General features: G+C 45.5%; 1 protein-coding gene across 3 annotated transcripts in view; it reads right to left on the bottom strand.

Annotated features, from left to right (window-relative positions):
* The window catches only part of LOC124802520 (A disintegrin and metalloproteinase with thrombospondin motifs 16), a 479,986-nt gene that overhangs the window by 183,473 nt on the left and 268,524 nt on the right, over positions 1-27,989 (bottom strand). For all 3 annotated transcript variants that reach the window (XM_047263362.1, XM_047263361.1, XM_047263363.1), the window contains exon 4: positions 16,515-16,729. In XM_047263362.1, coding sequence (XP_047119318.1) covers positions 16,515-16,729 — 215 coding nt within the window. The remainder of the gene's footprint in view (positions 1-16,514; positions 16,730-27,989) is intronic.

Genomic DNA, 27,989 nt, shown 5'->3' with positions numbered 1-27,989 from the left:
TAGGCAGAAAAGTGGAGGTAATGGGCTTGTACCACTATTCATTTGGTTGTAAGAAAACGATGGTACCAACTTACTACTGCACAGCAATTGGCATTTGACTTCGCTGCACCCACTGCACTTGCTGTATCGAGGCAAACGGTGTCAGCAGGCTTCGGCAGAGCGGCCTTTATTGCCGGAGACCTGCTGTATGTGTACCTCTGACGCGTTTTCACAGAAGGGAACGTCTAGGGTGGAGCCGTCAATATGCCACCTGGACGGTCGAACAGTGGGCAAATGTTATTTTCGCAGATGAGTCCCAATTTAGTCTGGAGAGTGATTCTTGATGTATTCGCATCTGAAGGGCACGTGGAAAGTGATTTCGGGACCCAAATATTGTGGAAAGAGACCGATATCGAGGAGGATCGCTAATGGTGTGGGCAGGTATTATGTTGATCAATCGAGCACATCTTCATGAACTTATAGGTTAGAATCAGCAAGGTTTAATAGTTGTCAGGTATCGTGACGAGTTAATGGGCGTTATTGCCTCAACAAAAGATTGATGACATCATTTACAGCATACCTCATTGTTGTGAGGCCTGTACTGATGCCAGAGGTGATCACTCTCCATACTGAGCACATTAACCAGTGCTGACGTGGGGTTGTTGCAAGGTGCTGTGGGCTCAGACTTCGTACTGATGGACGATAATGCTCGACTTCATAGAGCATGAGTGGTTCATGCTTCCTTGGAAACGGAAGAATCTGCACGCACTGCGTGGCCTGCTAGCTCTCCTACAGAGAATGACTTAGAAGCACTAGGGACACAGGTTGCATCACGTCAGCATCCACCAACCACTCTCTAAGATTTGCGAGCATCTCTGCAGGAAGGATGGGAGTTATTGCCTCAACAAGAGATTAATGACATCATTTACAGCATACCTCATCGTTGTGAGGCCTGTACTGATGCCAGAGGTGGTCACACTCCATACTGAGCACATTAACCAGTTGTCGGAATGTGTGTCTAAACGAGTTAAATTGGAAAAGGGAACAACATTTTTGTCTACCGTTATCCATGTTGCAGTTGTTCATCATGTCACCAGGAGGTGGAAACGAACTTCTTGAATGATAACAAAGAGAACGCGTGGTGATTATTGGGAACAATGATGCACACAAAGAAAGAGGGAGTTTATATATACACTACTAGCCATTAAAATTGCTACACCAAGAAGAAATGCAAATGATAAACGGGTATTCATTGGACAAATGTATTATACTAGAACTGACATGTGATTACATTTCCACGCAATTTGGGTGCATAGATCCTGATAAATCAGTACCCAGAACAACTACCTCTGGCCGTAAAAACGGCCTTGATACGCCTGGGCATTGAGTCAAACAGAGCTTGGGTGGTGTGTACAGGTACATATGCCCATGCAGCAGTAACTGGCGTATTGTGACGAGCCAGTTGCTCGGCCAGCATTGACCAGACGTTTTCAATTGGTGAAAGATCTGGAGAATGTTCTGGCCAGGGCAGCAGTCGAACATTTTCTGTATCCAGAAAGGCCCGTACAGGACCTGCAACATGCGGTCGTGCATTATCCTGCTGAAATGTAGGGTTTCACAGGGATCGAGTGAAGGGTAGAGCCACGGGTCATAACACATCTGAAATGTAACGTCCAATGTTCAAAGTGCCGTCAATGCGAACAAGAGGTGACCGAGACGTGTAACCAATGGCACCCCATACCATCTCGCCGGGTGATACGCCAGTATGGCGATGACGAATACACGCGTCCAACGTGCGTTCGCCGCGATGTCGCCAAACACGGATGCGACCATCATTATGCTGTAAACAGAACCTGGATTCATCCGAAAAAATTACATTTTGCCATTCGTGCACCCAGGTTCGTCGTTGAGTACACCATCGCAGGCGCTCCTGTCTGTGATGCAGCGTCAAGGGTAACCGCAGCCATGGTCTGCGAGCTGATAGTCCACGCTGCTGCAAACGTCGTCGAACTGTTCGTGCAGATGGTTGTTGTCTTGCAAACGTCCTCATCTGTTGACCCAAGGTTCGAGACGTGGGCTGCACGATCCGCTACAGCCATGCGGATAAGATGGCTGTCATCTCGACTGCTAGTGATACGAGGCCGATGGGATCCAGCACGACGTTTCGTATTACCCTCCCGAACCCACCGATTCCATATTCTGCTAACAGTCATTGGATCTCGACCAACGCGTGCAGCAATATCGCGATACGATAAATCGCTATCGCGATAGGCTACAATCCGACCTTTATCGAAGTCGAAAACGTGATGGTACGCATTTCTCCTCCTTACTCGAGGCATCACAACAGCGTTTCACCAGACAACGCCGGTCAACTGCTGTTTGTGTATGAGAAATCGGTTGGAAACTTTCCTCATGTCAGCACGTTATAGGTGTCGCCACCGGCGCCAACGTTGTGTGAATGCTCTGAAAAGCTGATCATTTGCATATCACAGCATCTTCTTCCTGTCGGTTAAATTTCGCGTCTGTAGCACGTCATCTTCGTGGTGCGATGTACAAGGAGAAAGTGGTAGTTTATAAATTGACTGAATAACTGTGAGTGGTTGGTATCTTCAGTTCAGCAAGAAACTGCCTGTTCTGCTACACAGTCGCCGTCTCGTAATGCCCGTTTCTGGCGCACCTCCTCGGCCCTAGGTAAGACTACAGTGGTGGACAGCTGGACAGTCACCGGCCCGGAGCGTGGTCAGTGGCTTCACCCGGAAGGCGGCTGACCTAGCTGCGCGCCGGGGCGAGGAGGCGCTCGCTTTTTCCTGCAGGCAGAAGAAACGGCTGGCGGCCGGTGCCGCACTGATCAAATCGATTTCGATTTCGATTTCGGTTCGGTTCGGTTTCGCGAGCGGCGTCAGCGCAGCGGCGCCAGTGAAAGCTGAGCTGGGCCGTGCTTTACGCTAGCAGGCGGTGCCAGGCGCCCGGCCGAGCCGAGGCGGGGGTGGCGGAGCGGGCAGCGGGGCGTGAAAACGTCGCCGGCGCCGGCGTCGCAGACCGGCAGGGGCACGGCATCGCGGAAGTGGCGGAGCCTGGCCGCGGAGTTCTTCCTGCTGACGAACCCCGACTTCCGCACGCCACCGTGTCTGCCGGAAGGAAGGAAGGGAGGGAGGGGGAACACTGGAACTTGACGTCACCTTAATAACCGCATCATAAGGGACGGTTGAAGAAAGACTCTGCACACCTGTGCACTCTTAGCTATACAACACTCAAACAGCGATAGATGTAGAGTCTTCCAAAAACATTCATCCGATGTCCCCGTACCTAATACGGTGCAGGAAACCCGTTCGCTTTCAAAACAGTTTCCAGTCATCTCGGAACGGACAAATAACTGTACGGTTTTCAAGCCACATTTATGCCATTGTTCCTGCAGAATAGTGACAAGATCGGATGTTGTTGTTGTTGTTGTTGTTGTTGTGGTCTTCAGTCCTGAGACTGGTTTGATGCATCTCTCCATGCTACTCTATCCTATGCAAGCTTCTTCATCTCCCAGTACGTACTGCAGCCTACATCCTTCTTAATCTGCTTAGTGTATTCATCTCTTGGTCTCCCTCTACGATTTTTACCCTCCACGCTGCCCTCCAGTACTAAATTGGTGATCCCGTGATGCCGCAGAACTTGTGCTACCAACCGATCCCTTCTTCTAGTCAAGTTGTGCCACAAACTCCTCTTCTCCCCAATTCTGTTCAATACCTCCTCATTAGTTATGTTATCTACCCATATAATCTTCAGCATTCTTCTGTAGCACCACATTTCGAAAGCTTCTATTCTCTTCTTGTCCGAACTATTTATCGTCCCTTTTTCACTTTCATGCATCGCTACACTCCATAGAAATACTCTCAGAAACGGCTTCCTGACACTTAAATCTATACTCGATGTTAACAAATTTCTCTTCTTCAGAAACGCTTTCGTCGCTATTGCCAGTCTACATTTTATATCCTCTCTACTTCGACCACCATCAATTATTTTGCTCCCCAAATAGCAAAACTCCTTTACTACTTTAAGTGTCTCATTCCTTAATCTAATTCCGTCAGGATCACCCGAGTTAACTCGACTACATTCCATTATCCTCGTTTTGCTTATGTTGATGTTCGACTTATATCCTCCTGTCAAGACACTGTCCATTCCGTTCAACTGCTCTTCCAAGCCCTTTACTGTCTCTGATAGGATTACAATGTCACCGGCGAACCTTAAAGTTTTTATTTCTTCTCCATGGATTTTAATACCTACTCTGAAATTTTGTTTTGTTTTCTTTACTGCTTGCTCAATATACAGATTGAATAACGTCGCTGGCCGGAGTGGCCGTGCGGTTCTAGGCGCTACAGTCTGGAACCGCGTGGCCGCTACGGTCGCAGGTTCGAATCCTGCCTCGGGCATGGATGTGTGTGATGTCCTTAGGTTAGTTAGGTTTAAGTAGTTCTAAGTTCTAGGGGACTTATGACCACAGCAGTTGAGTCCCATAGTGCTCAGCGCCATTTGAACCAGTTTTTGAATAACGTCGAGGAGTGGCTACAACCCTCTCTCACTCCCTTCCCAACCACTGCTTCCCTTTCATGTCCCTCGACTCTTGTAACTGCCATCTGGTTTCTGTACAAATTGTAAATAGCCTTTCGCTCCCTGTGTTTTACCCCTGCCACCTTTAGAATTTGAAAGGGAGTATTCCAGTCAACATTGTCTAAAGCTTTCTCTAAATCTACAAATGCTAGAAACGTAGGTTTGCCTTTTCTTAATCTAGTTTCTAAGATAAGTCGTAGGATCAGTATTGCCTCACGTGTTCCAATATTTCTACCGAATCCAAACTGATCTTCCCAGAGGTCGGCTTCTACCAGTTTTTCCATTCATCTGTAAAGAATTCGTGTTAGTATTTTGCAGCCGTGGCTTATTAACTTGATAGTTCGGTAATTTTCACATCTGTCAACACCTGCTTTCTTTGGGATTGGAATTATTGCATTTTTCTTGAAGTCTGAGGGTATTTCGCCTGTGTCATAGCTTTTGCTCACCAGATGGTAGAGTTTTGTCAGGACTGGCTCTCCCAAGGCTGTCAGTAGTTATAATGGAATGTTGTCTACTCCCGGATAACGATGATGAAAGTGGATAGCCATCAGACGTCCTTTTCTCCAATGTAGACCGTAAAGGTCCAATAACACTGAGAAGCGTTGACCGTGGTGGCCCGGGGAGATGAGACGATTCATCCTCGTGGTCACAAAACCAGTCCTGGACGATGCGAACAGTTTGAGTAGGGCCCTGCAGCCTCGGAACACAGAATCACCACTGGGGAACAAACACTGTACCACGGGATTGACCTCATCTGCCAAAATTGTCGCTTGATCCCTGACAGTAATGCGACCTTGCAAAGTAGCCATGGGGGTCTATGATACACCAGGATATCGCTGCCCAGATCATTACCGACACCGCTCTTGGGACGTAAACTCAGACAGAAGTTGGAAACAGTGTAAAACAAGACTCATCCGAGCAAATGACATTCTTGCGTTGCTCCGTAGCCCAGGTTTTAATGGCTTCCGCACCACGTGTTGCTGTTACGGGCACGAGCATCACCGATGTGATGTTTTGGAATTCCAGCTCGGCCGGCTTATGGAGGTCTATTCGCGTTGTTTTTGTGCCGACAGGGTTCGCGAGTGCGACCTTCGGTTGTGCAGTCACTTTTGCAGCTGCCGTCCTCTTATTTTTTTTTTTGTCTCATGCGTCACTCTCATTCAAGACACACATTCGCCCCCGTTGTGAGTTGGCAGAAGATTTATTCCCGTTTTCCTTGTATGAGGTATAAATCTTCGATACAGGGCCTCTTGAAACGCCACAACGCTTCCGCTATCTTGATTACGGAAGCACCCACCATACAAGTAGCTGCAATTTGCCCACGTTCGAAGTCACTGAGCTCGGACATAATGCACTCACAACTACACGGAACATTGTACTGAGCGTGACCTTCACTTGGAACATATTCACAGGTGCCGTTCGTGGTCAAATGCAACAACGCGATCTGCAGACTTGCCTAACATCTGCATTTGTGTTCATACACGTGTTTCTGGCGGTGTTTCCATATTATTGTTGAACCCCTTTATCTTCTACATGAATGAAGATGGAAACATGTGTTAAATTTTCAATTATGAGGCAATATTTTTTTAAGTTGTCTTTCACAGTTCTTATAAACCTTAGCATTAAAGCTAAGGTTTATAAGAACTGTCAAAGTCACTGGTTTCGATCAAAGGCCATTTTATAGCAGCTCCAAACCTTGTGTACGGACAGTCCGCCGCCTCCCTGCAAATTCGTCTGTCTGAAAGGACCCCCGAAAAAGGCTTGAAATGTTGTGTGATGTGCTTGGTGTCTGTGAGGGTACTTGTTTTGTTATAGCCGTGCTGCCTCTCGACCGTTTCCATCTAGCTTGGCCCTTCACAGACACCATCTTGGCTTGTTCCCCACATGAATACTGTACCATTCTCTTGCTTACAGTATGCCGCGTCAATCACACAGCCTGCAGTACCACTAGGAAGACATGGCACTTGGTCAGAGGCACTTTCATTCGTCAGGGCCATCTACCATGGCAACGAAGCATATCCGGACACATGTTCATAGGACGTTTTTTCCTCCATTTTCAGTCAGGAATCCGTCCCTGTTGTTTGCCGGTTTTATTAATATTCACCGTGTATACAGCCGACGTATCAATACCAACATGACTCAACAACGAGATGGCCCTGTATGCCGACCACACCGGATTCTGGTATCATGCCCAACAACTGACGCCATCGTAATGAATCAGCACATAGCCACCGTACAACAACGGATGGAAAAGTGGCGCATACGCCCAAATCGACCAAAGTCACAAATAACCGTCACTGTACTCTGAAATCTGTTCCAGTATAAACCCACCAAGAAACAAAACGGAGCAGCCAGTTTATGGAGAGAGAGTGTAAGGGCCCAAAACGTGGCAAAATAGGTAACACCAAATGTAAAATTGCGGCCGCAAACAACAAAATAGCCAAAATCATACTAATACAACATTGAATGGGGGGGGAGGGAGGGAGGGAGGGAGGAGGAGGAGGAGGAGGAGGAGGAGGAGCTACACCAGTGAGGATGCACATATACAAAACGTTCGTGACGCCTATCCTGGATTATACTGCGCAGACGTGCATAAGTCACGAAGCACGAGTAGCATTGATGATGTCAGAAGACGAGAGAATAATGCGTACTGCTGGAAAACTCCGATATGAGCCAACAAAATGCCTACAAACGGCACTAAACTTCGAAACTATACTCGACAGGTCGAATAAGCAGGCGGAGAAATGCTGGGTAGATAGACTGATAAACAACGAAATAGTAGCTAAGCTATTAACAGAATCTCCATTGCAACTGCCAAGAGCGAGATTCAAATACCAGTACCCAGCACACGTCATCTCAACAGTAGTTAATAACAAGGAGCCAGGGGAAAGCGACTAAATCATGTAAACAGCCAACATAACGAATATGCCAGCACATCTACAACAGCTACTAAAGGCAGAGCAGAAATAAGCTGTATTAAAAGCACTAAGAACAAAAATAAAGAAAAATGGAATCAATACACCCAACCTCAGATGAGTTTTTAGGAGGGTTTGCCTCGTCTGAAAGTGGAGTGACGTGGTTGTGCTTTTCCCCTAAGGTCGAAACCTAAGCTAACCCTAATAAGCTATCCGAATTGAAAATAAATTGTGTCCTGACAGCAAGCTAAGCCTCCAGAGGTCGTTGAGGCCTCCACGAGCCTCCTAGTGGAGTGAAAGACTTTTTTGGTGAGGCACGGCCTGAGAAGCGTCGGACAGACGGTTCGTGTGAGGAGGTGGCGGCGGGCGCCGGCCGCAAGTGGGACGCGGCGGTTGCATCTGCCGCTGCCGCCGCGGCGCGACAAAAGTGAAACTCGTTACAATGCGCTGCCAGGCAGTGTCATAAGCCGCGGCGGCGCGCTCGCCGCTTTCGCAACGGCCTTTTCTTGCCCTCCTCTGCTCTGCTCTGCTGGGTGCTGGGCGGTGTGGCGTGGAGCTGACAGTAGACACCCAGCAGGCAACACCCTACATGGGACCGTGGCTCGCCGAAAGGAAACATCCGTGTTGCTTCGTGCTGATTATGTCGTACACATTATACGTATAACAGAGCCGGTGTATATGCCGATTTTTCTGCTTCTGTCACTATTGTTGTTGTGGTCTTCAGTCCACAGACTGGTTTGATGCAGCTCTCCATGCTACTCTATCCTGTGCAGGCTTCTTCATCTCCCAGTAGCTACTGCAACCTACATCCTTCTGAATCTGCTTAGTGTATTCATCTCTTGGTCTCCCTCTATGATTTTTACCTTCCACTCTGCCCTCCAATACTACATTCGTGATTCCTTGATGCCTCAGAATATGTCCTACCAACCGATCCCTTCTTCTAGTCAAGTTGTGCCACAAATTTCTCTTCTCCCCAATTCTAGTCAATACCTTCTCATTAGTTACGTGATCTACCCATCTAATCTTCAGAATTCTTCTGTAGCACGACATTTAGAAAGCTTCTATTCTCTTCTTGTCTAAACTATTTATCGTCCATGTTTCACTTCCATACATGGCAACACTCCATACAAATACTTTCAGAAACGACTTCCTAACACTTAAATCTATACTCGATGTTAACAAATTTCTCTTCTTCAGAAACGCTTTCCCTGCCATTGCCAGTCTACATGTTATATCCTCTCTACTTCGACCATCATCAGTTATTTTGCTCCCCAAATAGCAAAACTCCTTTACTACTTTAAATGTCTCATTTCCTAATCTAATTCCCTCAGCATCACCCGACTTAATTCGACTGCATTCCGTTATCCTTGTTTTGCTTTTGTTGATGTTCATCTTATACCCTCCTTTCAAGGCACTGTCCATTCCGTTCAACTGCTCTTCCAAGTCCTTTGCTGTCTCTGACAAAATTACAATGTCATCGGCGAACATCAAAGTTTTTATTTCTTCTCCGTGGATTTTAATACCTACTCCAAATTTTTCTTTTGTTTCCTTTACTTCTTGCTCAATATACACAGATTGAATGACATCGGGGAGAGGCTACAACCCTGTCTCACTCCCTTCCCAACCACTGCTTCCCTTTCATGCCCCTCGACTCTTATAACTGCCATCTGGTTTCTGTACAAATTGTAAATAGTCTTTCGCTCCCTGTATTTTACCCCTTCCAACTTCAGAATTTGAAAGAGAGTATTCCTGGCAGCATTGTGAAAAGCTTTCTCTAAGTCTACAAATACTAGAACCGTAGGTTTGCCTTTCCTTAATCTATCTTCTAAGATATGTCGTAGTGTCAGTATTGCCTCACGTGTTCCAATATTTTTACCGAATCCAAACTGATCTTCCCCGAGGTCGGTTCTACCAGTTTTTCCATTCCTCCTTAAAGAATTCGCGTTAGTATTTTGCAGCCGTGACTTATTAAACTGATAGTTCGGTAATTTTCACATCTTTCAACACCTGCTTTCTTCTGTCACTATTTAAGTAAAAAAGTAAAGCTGTACGGCGTGGTTGGCTGCGAGACCCCGAGCGGCAGGTTCAGCCGCATAATTGGGAAGGTTTTCCCTATCCGTCTCGCGCACTGACATCTTTCCTTCCCGAAGTGTGAGAGCCTTGTGTCGAACATCGCTCGGACGTAACAGCTTGTTCTTTTCTCAGACGATATCGTGCAAACCATGGATGAAGGGCAACGCGCAGGTTCCTTACTCATGGACTTCCGGAAAGCGTTTGGGACACTGCCCCACTTTCTTTCTTCCTTTCGCTTGTGCCTTTTCCTGCAGTGAGGGAGGGTCGGCATGGTTAATCGGATTTAGCGCGCTTGGCTACCCTGGCGGGTCACACTGCCCAATTGAAGACTGTTAATGAAGGTCCGAACATACGTAATACGTTGGCAATGTTAGTTTAAGGGGTGGCCAGATGCCCTTGCTGCCGCCCCCCCCCTACCCCCCAGGACGGAATTAGAGTACCCCAAATGTCAGCAACTAGTGTAATCCATGGAAAAGTGCGAAAGTGTTCAAATGTCTGCGAGCCGTGGAACTGAGGCGGGATGCGGGGACCAGCCCGGTATTCACCTAGGGAGATGTGAAAAACCGCCTAAAAACCACATCCAGGCTGGCCGGCACACAGGCCGCCGTCATTAAACTGCCGGGCGGATTCGATCTGGGACCGGCGCGCCTACCCGAGTCCAGGAAGCAGAGCGTTAGCGCGCTCGGCTACCCTGGCGGGTCACACTGCCCAATTGAAGACTGTTAATGAAGGTCCGAACATACGTAATACGTTCCTAGAAATGTCAGTGGCTCAAAGAATTCTTAAGCAGTAGAATTCAGTACGCTGTCCTGCACGGCCAGAGAAAAAGGTATCGTCAAGAATGTTCCAGGGAAATGGGATAGGACCCTCTTATTCTCTACGTACGTAATTGATGTGACGGACAGGGTGAGAGAGAATGCTGATGACGCTGTAGTGTACGGGAAGTGCCGTCTTTGAGTGACTACCGCAATATACAAGATGATTTACACAGTATTTCTATTTGGTGTGATGAATGGCAACTAGCTCTAAATGTAGAAAAACGCAAGAAAATGCAGATTAGAGGGAAAAAGAATTCTGTAATGCTCGAATGTGGTATTAGTGGGGTGGTGTGCTGCTTCACACAGTCACGTCTATTAAATATCTGGTCGTAACTTTGCAAAGCGACGTGAAATGGAACGATGATTCCAGTCCGAGTTGTTTATAACTGTAATCACTAAGTACTTAGTTGAATCTACAACCTCTAAATTTGTATTATTTGTCGTGCAACCGAAATGTAACGGAACTTTTTAGTACTCACCCGGAGGACCTCACACTATTTATTGTTTAGTGTCAAATGCTAGTTCCCGTACCATGCGAGATACTGTACAGCTTAGGAAATCACTTCTACTGGTTGAGTTCAAGAAACAGATTTAAACGGCCTATGGCGTGTGCTGCAAACGTTTTTATGCTGAAACAGGATGTTTTTGTTTTAAAGAACGCTGTTTAGATCTCTTGGCACCCAGATAACTTACGAAACTATGTTGGTAGTGTGTGCTGTGTAAGTGTCGCAGGTGTGTGTCGAGGACTTTTTGTATTCTGTTTATGATGACTCTGGAAGTATTGAGAAATCTTGGGGTTATCTGCTATCTTTTTTTGTAGTGGAGATTATCGTCAGGAGACGTTAGTAACAAGGTAGAGTGCTGCATTGACCTGATAGTATCCCAATACAGTGGTCGGATCTCAGTAAACCCCACTCACCGATTCTGTAAAGAATCTAACTTCCATGCATAAACAGCTTCAGACGTGTGATTACTTCACAAATGAGATAATGTGTGAATCGTTTGACTTCAAGCCTGTAAAACCTTGATGGTTGAAGATCAGAACCCTAATTATGTTAGCCGGAGCCGGCCGCTGTGGCCGAGCGGTTCTAGGCGCTTCAGCAGGGAACCGCGCGACCGCTGCGGTCGCAGGTTCGAATCCGGCCCAGGGCATGGATGTGTGTGATGTCCTTAGATTAGTTAGGTTTAAGTAGTTCCAAGTTCTAGGGGACTGATGCCCACAGATGTTCAGTCCCATAGTGCTCATAGCCATTTGAATAATTTGAACCTAATTATGTTAGTTTTATTTGTTTCAGGATGTTTATCGATGGAGTAATCGAAAAGTCAGAGCCAGAACTGGGAATAGTTAGTAGTAAACAACAAAGAAATGAAAACGTCATGCCTGCTGCTGGAGTTGTACTGAATGAACAGTGAAAACGTAGTAAGCGATAAACTTTTCTCCTTTCATCATTTTACGGGTGGCTTCAGTGAAAAAAAGTTTCGAAAAAGTTTGAAATTATGTGTAAAGTGTGTTGCAAGTCACTAAGTGCTTTCATTCTCAAACTAGATGAAATGAACTAGATGAAGATAGTGTGGGTCAGTTACGTGCCGTGAGTACGCTGCCTCAACAATGTACTGACTTCCTGACATAAGTACTTGACTTACTGTGTTAAAATTTTAACGCAAGAGTGAATCTCTTAGTGTGTGGGCTATGACAGCATTTTAAATTTATAAAAGCGGTCGATAATTATATGATATACTGAAGATGGAGTTTTACAGCAGTTAGTGTTGCAAATTGAGACGCGTATAGCGTGTGTGGCGCGGGCAGGACAGCGCACGTTTCTGTAACTTGACAGGTTCAAATGGGACCGCACAAATAGAGACGCGTCGCGACGGGGACGCGACTCACGCCAGCGCCAGGTTGCGCGACGTTGGTGGCTGTGGCACAGTTTTGCCGCGCCGCGCGAGAGATGCGAGGCGGGGCGCGGGAAAAGCAGTCCTGCCACATGCTCACTTCAGCACGGCGCATATGCGCAGCAGTATTATTGGCTATCCGAAAAATATAGCGTTATTATGTACAGAATTTTATTGTCATTGAGTAGTGTTCCGTGTATACTTTTCAGTTATTTATATCTGTGTAGCTTTCTTCTTTTGTTTCTTTCTTTTCTCAAGAACAATGAACAGTTCGCTAACCGGTGAGCCAATGAACAGTTCGCTAACCGGTGAGCCATTAGCCAAAGTGATTGTATCTTCTAGCTCCACAATGTTTTCAGACAGCAAGAAGGAACAGCCCACTCATCGTTAGCGTAGTGAATTCGGAAATAAGGAATATTATAAAATCATGTGATTGAGAAGCAAGGCAGGAAAATGAAACAAGGTTAGCTACGTGCTGTACGTGCTGTTACAGAAATCTGAAAACAATTTACTTCCACAGGTGTGATCCGTTTATTTTCCTGGTCAAAAGTGTCCAAGATTTAAAGCATACATGTTTCACTGCGATTACTTGGACATGGATCTAATAAGAGACATTATATTACATACATGTGGACTTCACATTTCCACTGCAAGCTAAAAACAGTCGAGAAACCTCCATGAACGGCAATGTTTTTTAATAGGCTTGTCGTGACGAGCCGCTTGAGTGGCCGTGCGGTTCTAGGCGCTACAGTCTGGAGCCGGGCGACCGCTACGGTCGCAGGTTCGAATCCTGCCTCGGGCATGGATGTGTGTGATGTCCTTAGGTTAGTTAGTTTTAATTACTTCTAAGTTCTAGGCGACTGATGACCTCAGTCGCATAGTGCTCAGAACCATTTGAACCATTTTTTTGTCGTGACGAAAAAAAGCATTTCAGATATCAGTGGTTGTATAACAGTATCAGCATTAATAAACTAATTATGCAACAGGCTACACAAATGATGAAGTGGTCGGTATTATTCCGAAAGTATGAGTTCCTTGGAAGAGCGTGGTCATTTGATATATGTAATTTGTTGAATGTATTGCTGACAAAGGGAGATCCACTTTCATGACAATGTTTTTCGAACGATGCGAACTCTTCCCCAAAGACACAGTCGCATTCCCGTCACGTGCATTATTCTCAGCTACTGACGACACACAGACCAACATGTTGTGCACTGGACCAATAGTTTACTTTCCACAATGGTAGAAGAAAGTTAATAGAATCAGTGAGTGAACGCAGGGAGTTCTGTGATACGTTTTGCGTCGGTGGGTTGAAAATAAAATTCCTAAGTGCATGGCTGCAACATTTCATAATTTCTTAAATAAAGAAAATAAATGTCAGTGTTCATCAGCTACCTCGAAAATACGGCCAGTTTTTGTTCAGTTGCACCTGTTCCTGTGCATTGCATCAATTTGAATCAATGGTGTGATGTATGACCCCATTTAATACAGAAAATCGGTTTTTAGTCACAGCTCCAAAATACTAACGCGAATTCTTTACAGACGACTGGAAAAACTGGTAGAAGCCGACCTCGGGGAAGATCAGTTTGGATTCTGTGGAAATGTTGAAACACGTGAGGCAATACTGACCTTACGACATATCTTAGAAGAAAGATTAAGGAAAGGCAAACCTAAGATTCTAGCATTTGTAGACTTAGAGAAAGCTTTTCACAATGTTGCCAGGAATACTCTCTTTCAAATTCTGAAGGTGGCAGGAGTAAAATACAGGGAGCGAAAGGCTAGTTACAATTTGTACAGAAACCAGATGGCAGTTATAAGAGTCGAGGGGCGTGAAAGGGAAGCAGTGGTTGGGAAGGGAGTGAGACAGAGTTGTAGCCTCTCCACGATGTTATTCAATCTGTATATTGAGCAAGCAGTAAAGGAAAGAAAAGAAAAATTCGGAGTAGGTATTAAAATCCATGGAGAAGAAATAAAAACTTTGAGGTTCGCCGATGACATTGTAATTCTGCCAGAGACAGCAAAGGACTTGGAAGAGCAGCTGAACGGAATGGACAGTGTCTTGAAAGGAGGATATAAGATGAACATCAACAAAAGCAAAACGAGGATAATGGAATGTAGTCGAATTAAGTTGGGTGATGCTGAGGGAATTAGATTAGGAAATGAGACACTTAAAGTAGTAAAGGAGTTTTGCTATTTGGGGAGCAAAATAACTGATGATGGTCGAAGTAGAGAGGATATAAAATGTAGACTGGCAATGGCAAGGAAAGCGTTTCTGAAGAAGAGAAATTTGTTAACATCGAGTATAGATTTAAGTGTCAGGAAGTCATTTCTGAAAGTATTTGTATGGAGTGTTGCCATGTATGGAAGTGAAACATGGACGATAAATAGTTTAGACAAGAAGAGAATAGAAGATTTCGAAATGTGGTGCTACAGAAGAATGCTGAAGATTATATGGGTAGATCACATAACTAATAAGGAGGTATTGAATAGAACTGGGGAGAAGAGAAGTTTGTGGCACAACTTGACCAGAAGAAGGGATCGGTTGGTAAGACATGTTCTGAGTCATCAAGGGATCACCAATGTGGTATTGGAGGGTAGCGTGGAGGGTAAAAATCGTAATGGGAGACCAAGAGATGAATACACTAACAGATTCAGAAGGATGTAGGCTGCAGTTAGTACTGGGAGATGAAGAAGCTTGTACAGGATAGAGTAGCATGGAGAGCTACATCAAACCAGTCTCAGGAGTGAAGACCTCAACAACAACAACAGTCATTCTGAAGTAATTTGTGAAATAGTATCACTCATTCTAGTCGTAGTCTGAAATTGTCTACTACTTTTTCTTTAAAAAAATTATGTATTTGATGATTTGAATTTTTTTATTCATTAATGAATAAAGGAACGCTTCGTCTTTTAGCATTAGTATCCGTATCTGATTCTGAACTCAAGTCCAACAATAGTAATTGTTAAATTCGTGAATCACACATCGTCAGTTTGGCAAGGACTTGATCAGTAACTGGACCCTGACACGTGCGGGCTCCTCCTACCATAGGGCACACCCGTCATACGCGTCTCAACATGTGCGGGTCGCGCCTAATCGTGTCACGTCACGCGTGCTACACGATTCTCAATTTGCGTTTAGCGCTAATGTTAGACTGCATCTACATTTACATACCTACTACGCAATCCACCATACGGTGCGTGGCGGAGGGTACCTCGTACCACAACTAGCGTCTTCTCTCCCTGTTCCACTCCCAAACAGAACGAGGGAAAAATGACTGCCTATATGCCTCTGTACGAGCCATAATTTCTTTTATCTTATCTTTGTAGTCTTTCCGCAAATGTAAGTTGGCGGCAGTAAAATTGTACTGCAGTCAGCCTCAAATGCTGGTTCTCTAAATTTCCTCAATAGCGATTTACGAAAAGAACGCCTCCTTTCCTCTAGAGACTCCCGCCCGAGTTCCTGAAGCATTTCCGTAACACTCGCGTGATGATCAAACCTACCAGTAACAAATCTAGCAGCCCGCGTCTGAATTGCTTCTATGTCCTACCTCAATCCGACCTGATAGGGAGCAGTACTCAAGAACAGGTCGTATTAGTGTTTTATAAGCGGTCTCCTTTGCAGATGAACCACATCTTCCCAAAATTCTACCAATGAACCGAAGACGACTATCCGCCTTCCCCACAACTGCCATTACATGCTTGTCCCACTTCATATCGCTCTGCAATGTTACGCGCAAATATTTAATCGACGTGACTGTGTCAAGCGCTACACTACTAACGGAGTATTCAAACATTACAGGATTCTTTTTCCTATTCATCTGCATTAATTTACATTTATCTATATTTAGAGTTAGCTGCCATTCTTTACACCAATCACAAATCCTGTCCAAGTCATCTTGTATCCTCCTACAGTCACTCAACGACGATACCTTCCCGTACACCACAGCATCATTAGCAAACAGCCGCACATTGCTATCCACCCTATCCACAAGATCATTTATGTAGATAGAAAACAACAGCGGACCTACCTAACTTCCCTGGGGCACTTCAGATAATAGCCTCACCTCCGATGAACACTCACCATCGAGGACAACGTACTGGGCTCTATTACTGCTTCCCTGGGGCACTCCAGATGATACCCTCACCTCCGATGAACACTCAACATCGAAGACAACGTACTGGGTTCTATTACTTAAGAAGTGACTGTGGCGGCAGCTGGCGCGGCGCGGCGTGTGTTTACCTGCGGCAGCTCGGTGTAGGTGACGTCGGCGGACCCGTTGCCGGCGGTGGCCTCCCAGACGCGCAGCCGGCCCGCGCTCAGCAGACCGGAGTGCGGCCGCAGGTGCAGCCGCAGCGGGCGGCCGAACGCCGCGAGCAGCACGCGGTGCTCGCCGGCGCCGGCCGCGGGGGCGGGCAGCGGCCGCTTCCACACGCGCACCACCTCGTACTCGGGCACTGCAACCGACACAGAGCACGCGCACAGTGTCAGCACCGCCCACACTCACTCACGCTCCAGCAGTCTCTCACTCACCTACACTACTGGCCATTAAAATTGCTACACCACGAAGATGACGTGCTACAGACGCGAAATTTAACCGACAGGAAGAAGATGCTGTGATATGCAAATGATTAGCTTTTCAGAGCATTCACACAAGGTTGGCGCCGGTGCCGACACCTATAACGTGCTGACATGAGGAAAGTTTCCAACCGCGTTGGTCGATATCCAACGACTGTTAGCAGAATATGCAACCGGTGGGTTCGGGAGGGTAATACGAAGCGCCGTGCTGGATCCCGACGGCCTCGTATCACTAGCAGTCGAGATGACAGGTATCTTATCTGCATGGCTGTAACGGATCGTGCAGCCACGTCTCGACCCCTGAGTCAACGGATGGGGACGTTTGCAAGACAACAACCATCTGCACGAACAGTTCGACGACGTTTGCAGCAGCATGGACTATCAGCTCGGAGATCATGGCTGCGGTTACCCTTAACGCTGCATCATAGACAGGAGCGCCTGCGATGGTGTACTCAACGACGAACCTGGGTGCACGAATGGCAAAACGTAGTTTTTTCGGATGAATCCAGGTTCAGTTTACAGCATCGTGATGGTCGCATCCACGTTTGGCAACATCGCGGTGTCCGCAGCTCGTGGTCGTTCCCGGCGGGGTCAGGGATTTTCTCTGCCTCGTGATGACTGGGTGTTGTGTGCTGTCCTTAGGTTAGTTAGGTTTAAGTAGTTCTAAGATCTAGGGGACTGATGACCATAGATGTTAAGTCCCATAGTGCTCAGAGCCATTTTGGGAGGACATCGCGGTGAACGCACATTGGATGTGTGTATTCGTCATCGCCATACTGGCGTATCACCTGGCGTGATGGTATGGGGTGCTATAGGTTACACGTCTCAGTCACCTCTTGTTCGCATTGACGGCACTTTGAACAGAGGTGTGCTCCCTGCCGCCGTTGGATAAGCAGCTGAGCAGCAAGTCGTATACTCCTAGCTCACTCATTTGTTACATAGTTTAATTCTTAATTTCTTTGCGTGTTTTTGGTACTTGCATTGTGTAATTCATAAATTTCGGGCGTATTATAGTATTTGAGAGTTGTAGCATCGCGTTTTAGTACCTGAATAGTGTAAATTCGCGTAGTCGTTTGTCTACTGTTTTGTTTTGAACGGCCAGTGTCGGTTGGTCGCAGTCAGTGTGCTCCCTGCCGCCGTTGGATAAGCAGCTGAGCAGCAAGTCGTATACTCCTAGCTCACTCATTTGTTACATAGTTTAATTCTTAATTTCTTTGCGTGTTTTTGGTACTTGCATTGTGTAATTCATAAATTTCGGGCGTATTATAGTATTTGAGAGTTGTAGCATCGCGTTTTAGTACCTGAATAGTGTAAATTCGCGTAGTCGTTTGTCTACTGTTTTGTTTTGAACGGCCAGTGTCGGTTGGTCGCAGTCAGTGTGCTTCCTGCCGCCGTTGGATAAGCAGCTGAGCAGCAAGTCGTATACTCCTAGCTCACTCATTTGTTACATAGTATAATTCTTAATTTCTTTGCGTGTTTTTGGTACTTGCATTGTTTAATTCATAAATTTCGGGCGTATTATAGTATTTGAGAGTGTAGCATCGTGTTTTAGTACCTGAATAGTGTAATTTCGCTTAGTCTCCTTCCGCCGCCGAGCAGTGTCAGCAGTGCGCAAGTAGCAGCATTACTGCATTTACTAGGCAATCTTGTATTTTAATAACCGTTTAAATTTTGTCGATTTGGTTGCGCTCTCTGTAGATTAGTTCACACGTTCTTAGCAAAACAGTTCTTAGTATGGATAGGGACTGCAACTGCTGTGTTCGGATGCAGGCTGAGTTGGCATCCCTTCGCTCCCAGCTTCAGGCAGTGTTGGCTTCGGTCACACAGCTTGAGGCTGTTGCCAATGGGCATCACTGTGGGGGTCGGGATGGGGGTTTGTCGGGGACGGCCAGCTCGTCCCACGCATCCCCTGATCGGACTACGACTGTGGTTGCCCGGGATACTGCCCGCATTGAGGCTGATCCCTCACCTGTGGTAGAGTGGGAGGTCGTTTCAAGGTGTGGCAGGGGGCGAAAGACATTCCGGAGGGCTGAACGGAAAGCCTCTCCAGTTTGTCTGACGAACCGGTTTCAGGCTCTGTCTCAGGCTGATACTGATCTTCGGCCTGACATGGCTGCTTGTCCTGTTCCAGAGGTTGCCCCTCAGTCTGCAAGATCCGGGCAGTCGCAGAGGGTGGGCTTACTGGTAGTTGGGAGCTCCAACGTCAGGCGCGTAATGGGGCCCCTTAGGGAAATGGCAGCAAGAGAGGGGAAGAAAACCAATGTGCACTCCGTGTGCATACCGGGGGGAGTCATTCCAGATGTGGAAAGGGTCCTTCCGGATGCCATGAAGGGTACAGGGTGCACCCATCTGCAGGTGGTCGCTCATGTCGGCACCAATGATGTGTGTCGCTATGGATCGGAGGAAATCCTCTCTGGCTTCCGGCGGCTATCTGATTTGGTGAAGGCTGCTAGTCTCGCTACCGGGATGAAAGCAGAGCTCACCATCTGCAGCATCGTCGACAGGACTGACTGCGGACCTTTGGTACAGAGCCGAGTGGAGGGTCTGAATCAGAGGCTGAGACGGTTCTGCGACCGTGTGGGCTGCAGATTCCTCGACTTGCGCCATAGGGTGGTGGGGTTTCGGGTTCCGCTGGATAGGTCAGGAGTCCACTACACGCAACAAGCGGCTACACGGGTAGCAGGGGTTGTGTGGCGTGGGCTGGGCGGTTTTTTAGGTTAGATGGCCTTGGGCAAGTACAGAAAGGGCAACAGCCTCAACGGGTGCGGGGCAAAGTCAGGACATGCGGGGAACAAGCAGCAATCGGTATTCTAATTGTCAACTGTCGAAGCTGCGTTGGTAAAGTACCGGAACTTCAAGCGCTGATAGAAAGCACCGAAGCTGAAATCGTTATAGGTACAGAAAGCTGGCTTAAGCCAGAGATAAATTCTGCCGAAATTTTTACAAAGGTACAGACGGTGTTTAGAAAGGATAGATTGCATGCAACCGGTGGTGGAGTGTTCATCGCTGTTAGTAGTAGTTTATCCTGTAGTGAAGTAGAAGTGGATAGTTCCTGTGAATTATTATGGGTGGAGGTTACACTAAACAACCGAACTAGGTTTATAATTGGCTCCTTTTACCGACCTCCCGACTCAGCAGCATTAGTGGCAGAACAACTGAGAGAAAATTTGGAATACATTTCACATAAATTTTCTCAGCATGTTATAGTCTTAGGTGGAGATTTCAATTTACCAGATATAGACTGGGACACTCAGATGTTTAGGACGGGTGGTAGGGACAGAGCATCGAGTGACATTATACTGAGTGCACTATCCGAAAATTACCTCGAGCAATTAAACAGAGAACCGACTCGTGGAGATAACATATTGGACCTACTGATAACAAACAGACCCGAACTTTTCGAATCTGTATGTACAGAGCAGGGAATCAGTGATCATAAGGCCGTTGCAGCATCCCTGAATATGGAAGTTAATAGGAATATAAAAAAAGGGAGGAAGGTTTATCTGTTTAGCAAGAGTAATAGAAGGCAGATTTCAGACTACCTAACAGATCAAAACGAAAATTTCTGTTCCGACACTGACAATGTTGAGTGTTTATGGAAAAAGTTCAAGGCAATCGTAAAATGCGTTTTAGACAGGTACGTGCCGAGTAAAACTGTGAGGGACGGGAAAAACCCACCGTGGTACAACAACAAAGTTAGGAAACTACTGCGAAAGCAAAGAGAGCTCCACTCCAAGTTTAAACGCAGCCAAAACCTCTCAGACAAACAGAAGCTAAACGATGTCAAAGTTAGTGTAAGGAGGGCTATGCGTGAAGCGTTCATTGAATTCGAAAGTAAAATTCTATGTACCGACTTGACAGAAAATCCTAGGAAGTTCTGGTCTTACGTTAAATCAGTAAGTGGCTCGAAACAGCATATCCAGACACTACGGGATGATGATGGCATTGAAACAGAGGATGACTCGCGTAAAGCTGAAATACTAAACACCTTTTTCCAAAGCTGTTTCACAGAGGAAGACCGCACTGCAGTTCCTTCTCTAAATCCTCGCACAAACGAAAAAATGGCTGACATCGAAATAAGTGTCCAAGGAATAGAAAAGCAACTGGAATCACTCAATAGAGGAAAGTCCACTGGACCTGACGGGATACCAATTCGATTCTACACAGAGTACGCGAAAGAACTAGCCCCCCTTCTAACAGCCGTGTACCGCAAGTCTCTAGAGGAACGGAGGGTTCCAAATGATTGGAAAAGAGCACAGATAGTCCCAGTCTTCAAGAAGGGTCGTCGAGCAGATGCGCAAAACTATAGACCTATATCTCTTACGTCGATCTCTTGTAGAATTTTAGAACATGTTTTTTGCTCGCGTATCATGTCATTTCTGGAAACCCAGAATCTACTATGTAGGAATCAACATGGATTCCGGAAACAGCGATCGTGTGAGACCCAACTCGCCTTATTTGTTCATGAGACCCAGAAAATATTAGATACAGGCTCCCAGGTAGATGCTATTTTTCTTGACTTCCGGAAGGCGTTCGATACAGTTCCGCACTGTCGCCTGATAAACAAAGTAAGAGCCTACGGAATATCAGACCAGCTGTGTGGCTGGATTGAAGAGTTTTTAGCAAACAGAACACAGCATGTTGTTATCAATGGAGAGACGTCTACAGACGTTAAAGTAACCTCTGGCGTGCCACAGGGGAGTGTTATGGGACCATTGCTTTTCACAATATATATAAATGACTTAGTAGATAGTGTCGGAAGTTCCATGCGGCTTTTCGCGGATGATGCTGTAGTATACAGAGAAGTTGCTGCATTAGAAAATTGTAGCGAAATACAGGAAGATCTGCAGCGGATAGGCACTTGGTGCAGGGAGTGGCAACTGACCCTTAACATAGACAAATGTAATGTATTGCGAATACATAGAAAGAAGGATCCTTTATTGTATGATTATGTGATAGCGGAACAAACACTGGTAGCAGTTACTTCTGTAAAATATCTGGGAGTATGCGTACGGAACGATTTGAAGTGGAATGATCATATAAAACTAATTGTTGGTAAGGCGGGTACCAGGTTGAGATTCATTGGGAGAGTGCTTAGAAAATGTAGTCCATCAACAAAGGAGGTGGCTTACAAAACACTCGTTCGACCTATACTTGAGTATTGCTCATCAGTGTGGGATCCGTACCAGGTCGGGTTGACGGAGGAGATAGAGAAGATCCAAAGAAGAGCGGCGCGTTTCGTCACTGGGTTATTTGGTAACCGTGATAGCGTTACGGAGATGTTTAATAAACTCAAGTGGCAGACTCTGCAAGAGAGGCGCTCTGCATCGCGGTGTAGCTTGCTCGCCAGGTTTCGAGAGGGTGCGTTTCTGGATGAGGTATCGAATATATTGCTTCCCCCTACTTATACTTCCCGAGGAGATCACGAATGTAAAATTAGAGAGATTAGAGCGCGCACGGAGGCTTTCAGACAGTCGTTCTTCCCGCGAACCATACGCGACTGGAACAGGAAAGGGAGGTAATGACAGTGGCACGTAAAGTGCCCTCCGCCACACACCGTTGGGTGGCTTGCGGAGTGTCAATGTAGATGTAGATGTAGAGGACATTACATTTCAGATGTTTTACGACCCGTGGCTCTACCCTTTATTCGATCCCTGCAGGATAATGCACGACCGCATGTTGCAGGTCCTGTACGGGCCTTTCTGGATACAGAAAATGTTCGACTGCTGCCCTGGCCAGCACAGTCTCCAGATCTCTCACCAATTGAAAACGTCTGGTCAATGGTGGGCCGAGCAACTGTCTCGTCACAATACGCCAGTCACTACTCTTGATGAACTGTGGTATCGTGTTGAAGCAGCATGGGCAGCTGTACCTGTACACGCTATCCAAGCTCTGTTTGACTCAATGCCAACGCTTATCAAGGCTGTTATTACGGCCAGAGGTGGCTGTTCTGAATAATGATTTCTCAGGATCTATACACCCAAACTGCGGGAAAATGTAATAACATGTCAGTTCTAGTATAATATATCTATCCAATGAACACCCGTTGATCATCTGCATTTCTTCTTGGTGTAGCAGTTTTTATGGCCAGTAGTGTAGTTGTAACCGGGGACAAGTCACTTGTGGTGTTCCACAAAGTTCTATTCCAGGTCCACTAGCGTTAGTCATACAGGGTGGTCAGAAACAATCTGAAAAGCTTGTAAGGTTGTTGCGGGTTATGTTGAATTCAAAAATAATTGCTAAGAAAAAAAAAGTATTTTGCACCGTTTCCGAAGTTAGCCAATCACACCGTTGCCCGCAGATTCATGGGACCCGCCAGAGACGGTGTCGCCAAAGGTATTCTTTTAGTTTCGTAAAACCAAAAAAGAGAGCAATGCAATAATTGGACTTCGGACCTCAGTAAGGCACCAACCTGAGCCAAACGCTGAGCAGCCTCGTGCGCCATCATCTACGCTATCTGGCGGACCGCTTTAAATTGCGGGCGCAACGGTCTGATACCCAACTTCAGTGCTAGTTAACTAGGAAACGGCGCAGTGCATCGACTTTTTTTCTTAACTATTATTTCCTAGCACAACCTACCCTGCAACACCCTTACAAACTTTTCTATTTCTGACCGCCCTTGTATTTAAATTACTTCTTTTCGTAGATGGCACAAGCACTGTAATCAATCCAACCATGTACGGTAAATAATGTTCTTAAAATTGTTGTTGATTGATTTTCTGCAAATGATCTCTTTCAGTTTTAAAAAAGACACGACATATTCAGTTTTACACCTCCAGAGGTGCTACACTGATCATAAATCTGGTGAGGAAGCAATGAGAAGGGTGAAAACTTCAAAATTTTTGGCTTTCGTAGTGATGAGAATTTAAATGGGAGGGAAACGCCATTTCTGAACTCCTAAAACAACTCCCTTCAATCATATTTGCACTTCGAAACACTGCAGATCTTGTGGAGGGACAAATCATCAAATGGTAACCAGCTCTGTATTTGCCTGAAGGAATGTGGAAAAGCGGATAGAACCCCGTTTAGTGTAAGAAGAGTTCTGTTCTATGGTCATATCCATAGAATGAATCCTAACAGACTTACATAAAAAATGTTCATTCTGAAAAAGTGCACGGAGACCTAGAAGAAGAAATAATGACACAAAAGCACTAGTATGAAAAAGTAAAATTTCGAAGACAGTTCCAACAGAGCAGGGAAGAGAATGGGCTGTAGAAATGAGGAAGGAGCGGACTAATGAGTGAAAGAGTGTTGCAGAAAGCGTAAAGCTAATTTAGTGACTTCAACTTTGCCCTCAGCTGGATTGTAACGCAAGAAGAATCAAACACTTTGTTGATCCCTGTATTGGATTGTCCGATCGCTATTGTTGAGTGTCAAATAATTACGTTATTTTGCTATGTGTTTATCCAACTACAGCAAGCAGCCGGACAAACATACACTGTTAGAACGATAACGAAAGGCAAGGCCTTCTAATAATCGTGTGAAACCAATCATTCTCTGGTAAATTACGGCCATCAAGGAATCCTCGCGAATGACAAGCTGTGATATGAAGAAATCTACTCAGCCGGCCGAAGTGGCCGTGCGGTTAAAGGCGCTGCAGTCTGGAACCGCAAGATCGCTACGGTCGCAAGTTCGAATCCTGCCTCGGGCATGGATGTTTGTGATGTCCTTAGGTTAGTTAGGTTTAACTAGTTCTAAGTTCTAGGGGACTAATGACCTCAGCAGTTGAGTCCCATAGTGCTCAGAGCCATTTGAACCATTTGAAATCTACTCAATGCCACCGCTTGTTACCTTACAAGCATTTTACATGCCAGTAATCGATAGATAAACAAGTACCCACTGAAGAGTACCCAGCTAGTTGAAAGATATATGATTTATAAATTCTAGATATGTCTTTGTTCGTACCGAACGCGAATGGCACTGTCTTAATGTTTCGATGGTATGTCGTCGTCGTCAGATGCCCATATATACCTTCATAATTGCAAGACGGCTGACACATCCAGTAGCTTTCTTAATTTGTTTTGGTAGTTATGTGACACTTTTGGCTGTGCAGCTATACTGTACTTTTTAGTACAGCATCGCTCCCTCTTATACTCGACCGACGTAGCTATTTTCTAGACATGTACCTTTGTCCCTGCTTATTTTGTACATTCGCGTTTTCCTTGTTGTGTAAATACAGTAATTATGACGTAAAAAGTAGGCGAGCCACACCCATAATAACATGGCAAGACCTTCGTTGACCGCAAAGTTACTTTAGGAGTGCGAGCAGGTTTCTCGTAATGCTACTCCAGTAAAATTGTTTCTCAGGTTACAGAGTATGTTTTCGTTTCTGGGAGCTGGCGCTAGACGCATTGTGAAAAATAGACTGTAAACGCTTTTAGCAATAGTCGTCTCAGGGAAATAGAGATACAGTAGATAGAATATTTCATTAGTTTGTAAATGTCACAGGAGCCGTAATCCACTAAAGACTGAAAGTTAATCTTGCAATAATGGAAGTGTTTGTCGTCACTGAGGTTAGTAATCCACAAAAATGAAATATTACAAAGGATGACCTAAAACTGATTGTGAAAAGCGATCATTGTAGAGCTTACATCATCCCCGAAATACATAACTATTGGCCATAGTGTCAACATTTCAATTCAATAGTACAACCAATAAAATGAAGGATACTTTCTTAAATTAGAAGCTATTTTCTTTAGCTAATAAGTTGTTGAATTAATGAGTGACAAAATTTGCATAAAATTATCTTTGTGTCCGTAGATAAGAGAGATACAGACAGAAATCATACCATATTTGTCAGATACGAAAATATTTTTGTTGTAATTCCCTTTCAGTTTATATTTATTAATTTTCACTAATTTGTGATCTTCCTTCCGTTATATTCGTGGTACGGTCCTTGGTGTATACAGCTTCCTTGGCCAAGAGCACGTCCGATTTGTTCTCCATCTTTGTCCAGCTGAGTTTTTAAGCCAACGAGTTGGGTAGTGACAGGAAGTTGATATCTAACCTTTCTTTGAAATGTGGGACGAGTGTGGTTATATAAATATCGTGCCTAATAAACTGTTAATCATAGAATTTACTGTAGAAGGAAACATTCAGGTGTTACGACAGTTACAAGAAAATCTACGGTAGCATAGCAGAAAAACAATATTTTCTGCCAAATTCCTTTGGATTCAGTACCGGCATTATTTGACTTCAGCAGACTATCACGAGAATGTTTTTATCTATTGCGAGACTATTCACAACAGCGAAGAGATTTTTATATATATTTGACACATCACTAAATACTGTGGAGAAAGACTTCGTTTTCGTTTTGATAAGAATGTGCAACTTAGATAATTTTGTGGTTCATCCTCAACTAGTACAAGGAACTTCGTTTATTTAAGTTCACTGACGCAGGTAAGACTCGTTCAGTTGCCACTGACGAAATGAGCTTTTCTATGATGGGATGGGCTAGAACGGGGTCATAAAGCATCGTGTGACCAAACGATGAGCTTCTTCAGTACAAACGCAACGACGTAGACGTACAGCGACATTTTTAGCCTGTTTACTCCTGTTAGTTGATTTTTGTACTAAAATTTTACAAAATATGTGCACAATGTACTTTCTGTAAGGTATCAAGCCACAAAGCTATCTGTAACGTGAGTGGGTAGCAAATTCCGCAAGATGGGATCACCTTACTGTTGGCTTCCCGAAGTTCAAAAGTAGAATTTTTTTATTTTATTTTATTTTTTTGCGGTAAGCCAAATAGAACCAAACTGCTGGGGTCATCGGTTCCTAGGCTTACACACTACTTATTCTAGCAATCGCTCCCTCTCATGTTCGCCTGACATGCAGCAACGATGCACCCACCCCCTACCTTTTAAGCTACTGATGATAATAGTGAGGCTGATCAACGATCGTCCACTAGACGGGGGACCGTCTCCGTACTGAGTTAAATACATGCATAAAACTTCCAGGATACGGCAAGGTACGAAAATGGAAACCCCATTGGTGACACTTTTGAACAAGCTGCAGAAGTAATTGAAGACAAAGCGAAGAACAGGATTTCAACGATCGGAGAAAAATAGTATGTTCTAGTAAGTTGGCTTCAGGATATAAGATTTGAAAAACGTTCTTCCTACCAAAATCGAAACATTTACACAGCAAAACTGGATCATTCGCAAGATTACCGATACCGTTTTGCAATAAGAAAGTTGCAATCACATGGATTAAGTGAACACGAGACGTCAGTTTGATGAATATAGATGAAGGAAAAATTTATGAAACGGTGGAGTCAACAGCAGACGTGGGTGCCTAGCTACCTGCGACAGCTATTCGGTGGTAGCCAGGAAGGCGCTTTGCCTCATCGCCGATCAGGAGCTCAAAGAACGGGAACTGCGCTCGTCTGTCGGCGCCGAAGGCGAGGAAGCTGCCAAGGCCTGCGCGAGGTCGCAGTGGCTGGAAGGGCGCAAGCGGCGCTGCAAAATGCTAAAGCGTGTGGTGCCGCCCAGCTCCAGAAAGACACCTGCTAGCTGGCCCTGTTCAGTTCATCTACTCTTTGCCGAATTCCCTACGCAGTCCAGGCAAGCAGTCCAGGTAAGCATATCTAAGGTGGTTCAGATGAGATCGCGAAGACGAAAGAGTAAAGCGTGCCACGAAGGCAATGGATGAACGAGCCAAAACTGTGCAACACATCGGAACACGAAAACATGGGAGGGCAACGACTGTAATCTAGAGCGGACGTCACGCCACTCCTGATGATTTGAGGCGCTTGCTTTTGTGAGGACGACGGTTCAAATCCTCGTCCGGCTATCTAGATTTACGTTTTCCGTGATTTCCCCAAATCGCTTAAGCCAAATGTCGAGATGGTCCCTTTGAAAAGGACACAGCCGATTTCCTTCCCCCCGTAATCCGGACTCTATCATCTCTAATGACTTAGCTATCGACGGGACGCTACACCGGAAATTTCCGTCACATGGGATAGCAAAAGTGAACAAGCTGTGAAAAATCAAATTGACTCTAAAGACACAACATTCGCTCAGAGTATTGATCCAACATAATACGTCGTGAAAGTACAGTGTTTGATATTTTCTAGAGAACAGTCGCATATAGTATTGTAGTTGTTATAACGCGGCTACAGGGACATTGAAGGACCAC

This window comes from Schistocerca piceifrons, chromosome 6, assembly GCF_021461385.2.
Source record: "Schistocerca piceifrons isolate TAMUIC-IGC-003096 chromosome 6, iqSchPice1.1, whole genome shotgun sequence".
Lineage (NCBI taxonomy): Eukaryota > Metazoa > Arthropoda > Insecta > Orthoptera > Acrididae > Schistocerca > Schistocerca piceifrons.
The sequence above is the reverse complement of the archived record's forward strand: the minus strand, read 5'-3'. Positions and strand labels throughout refer to the sequence as shown.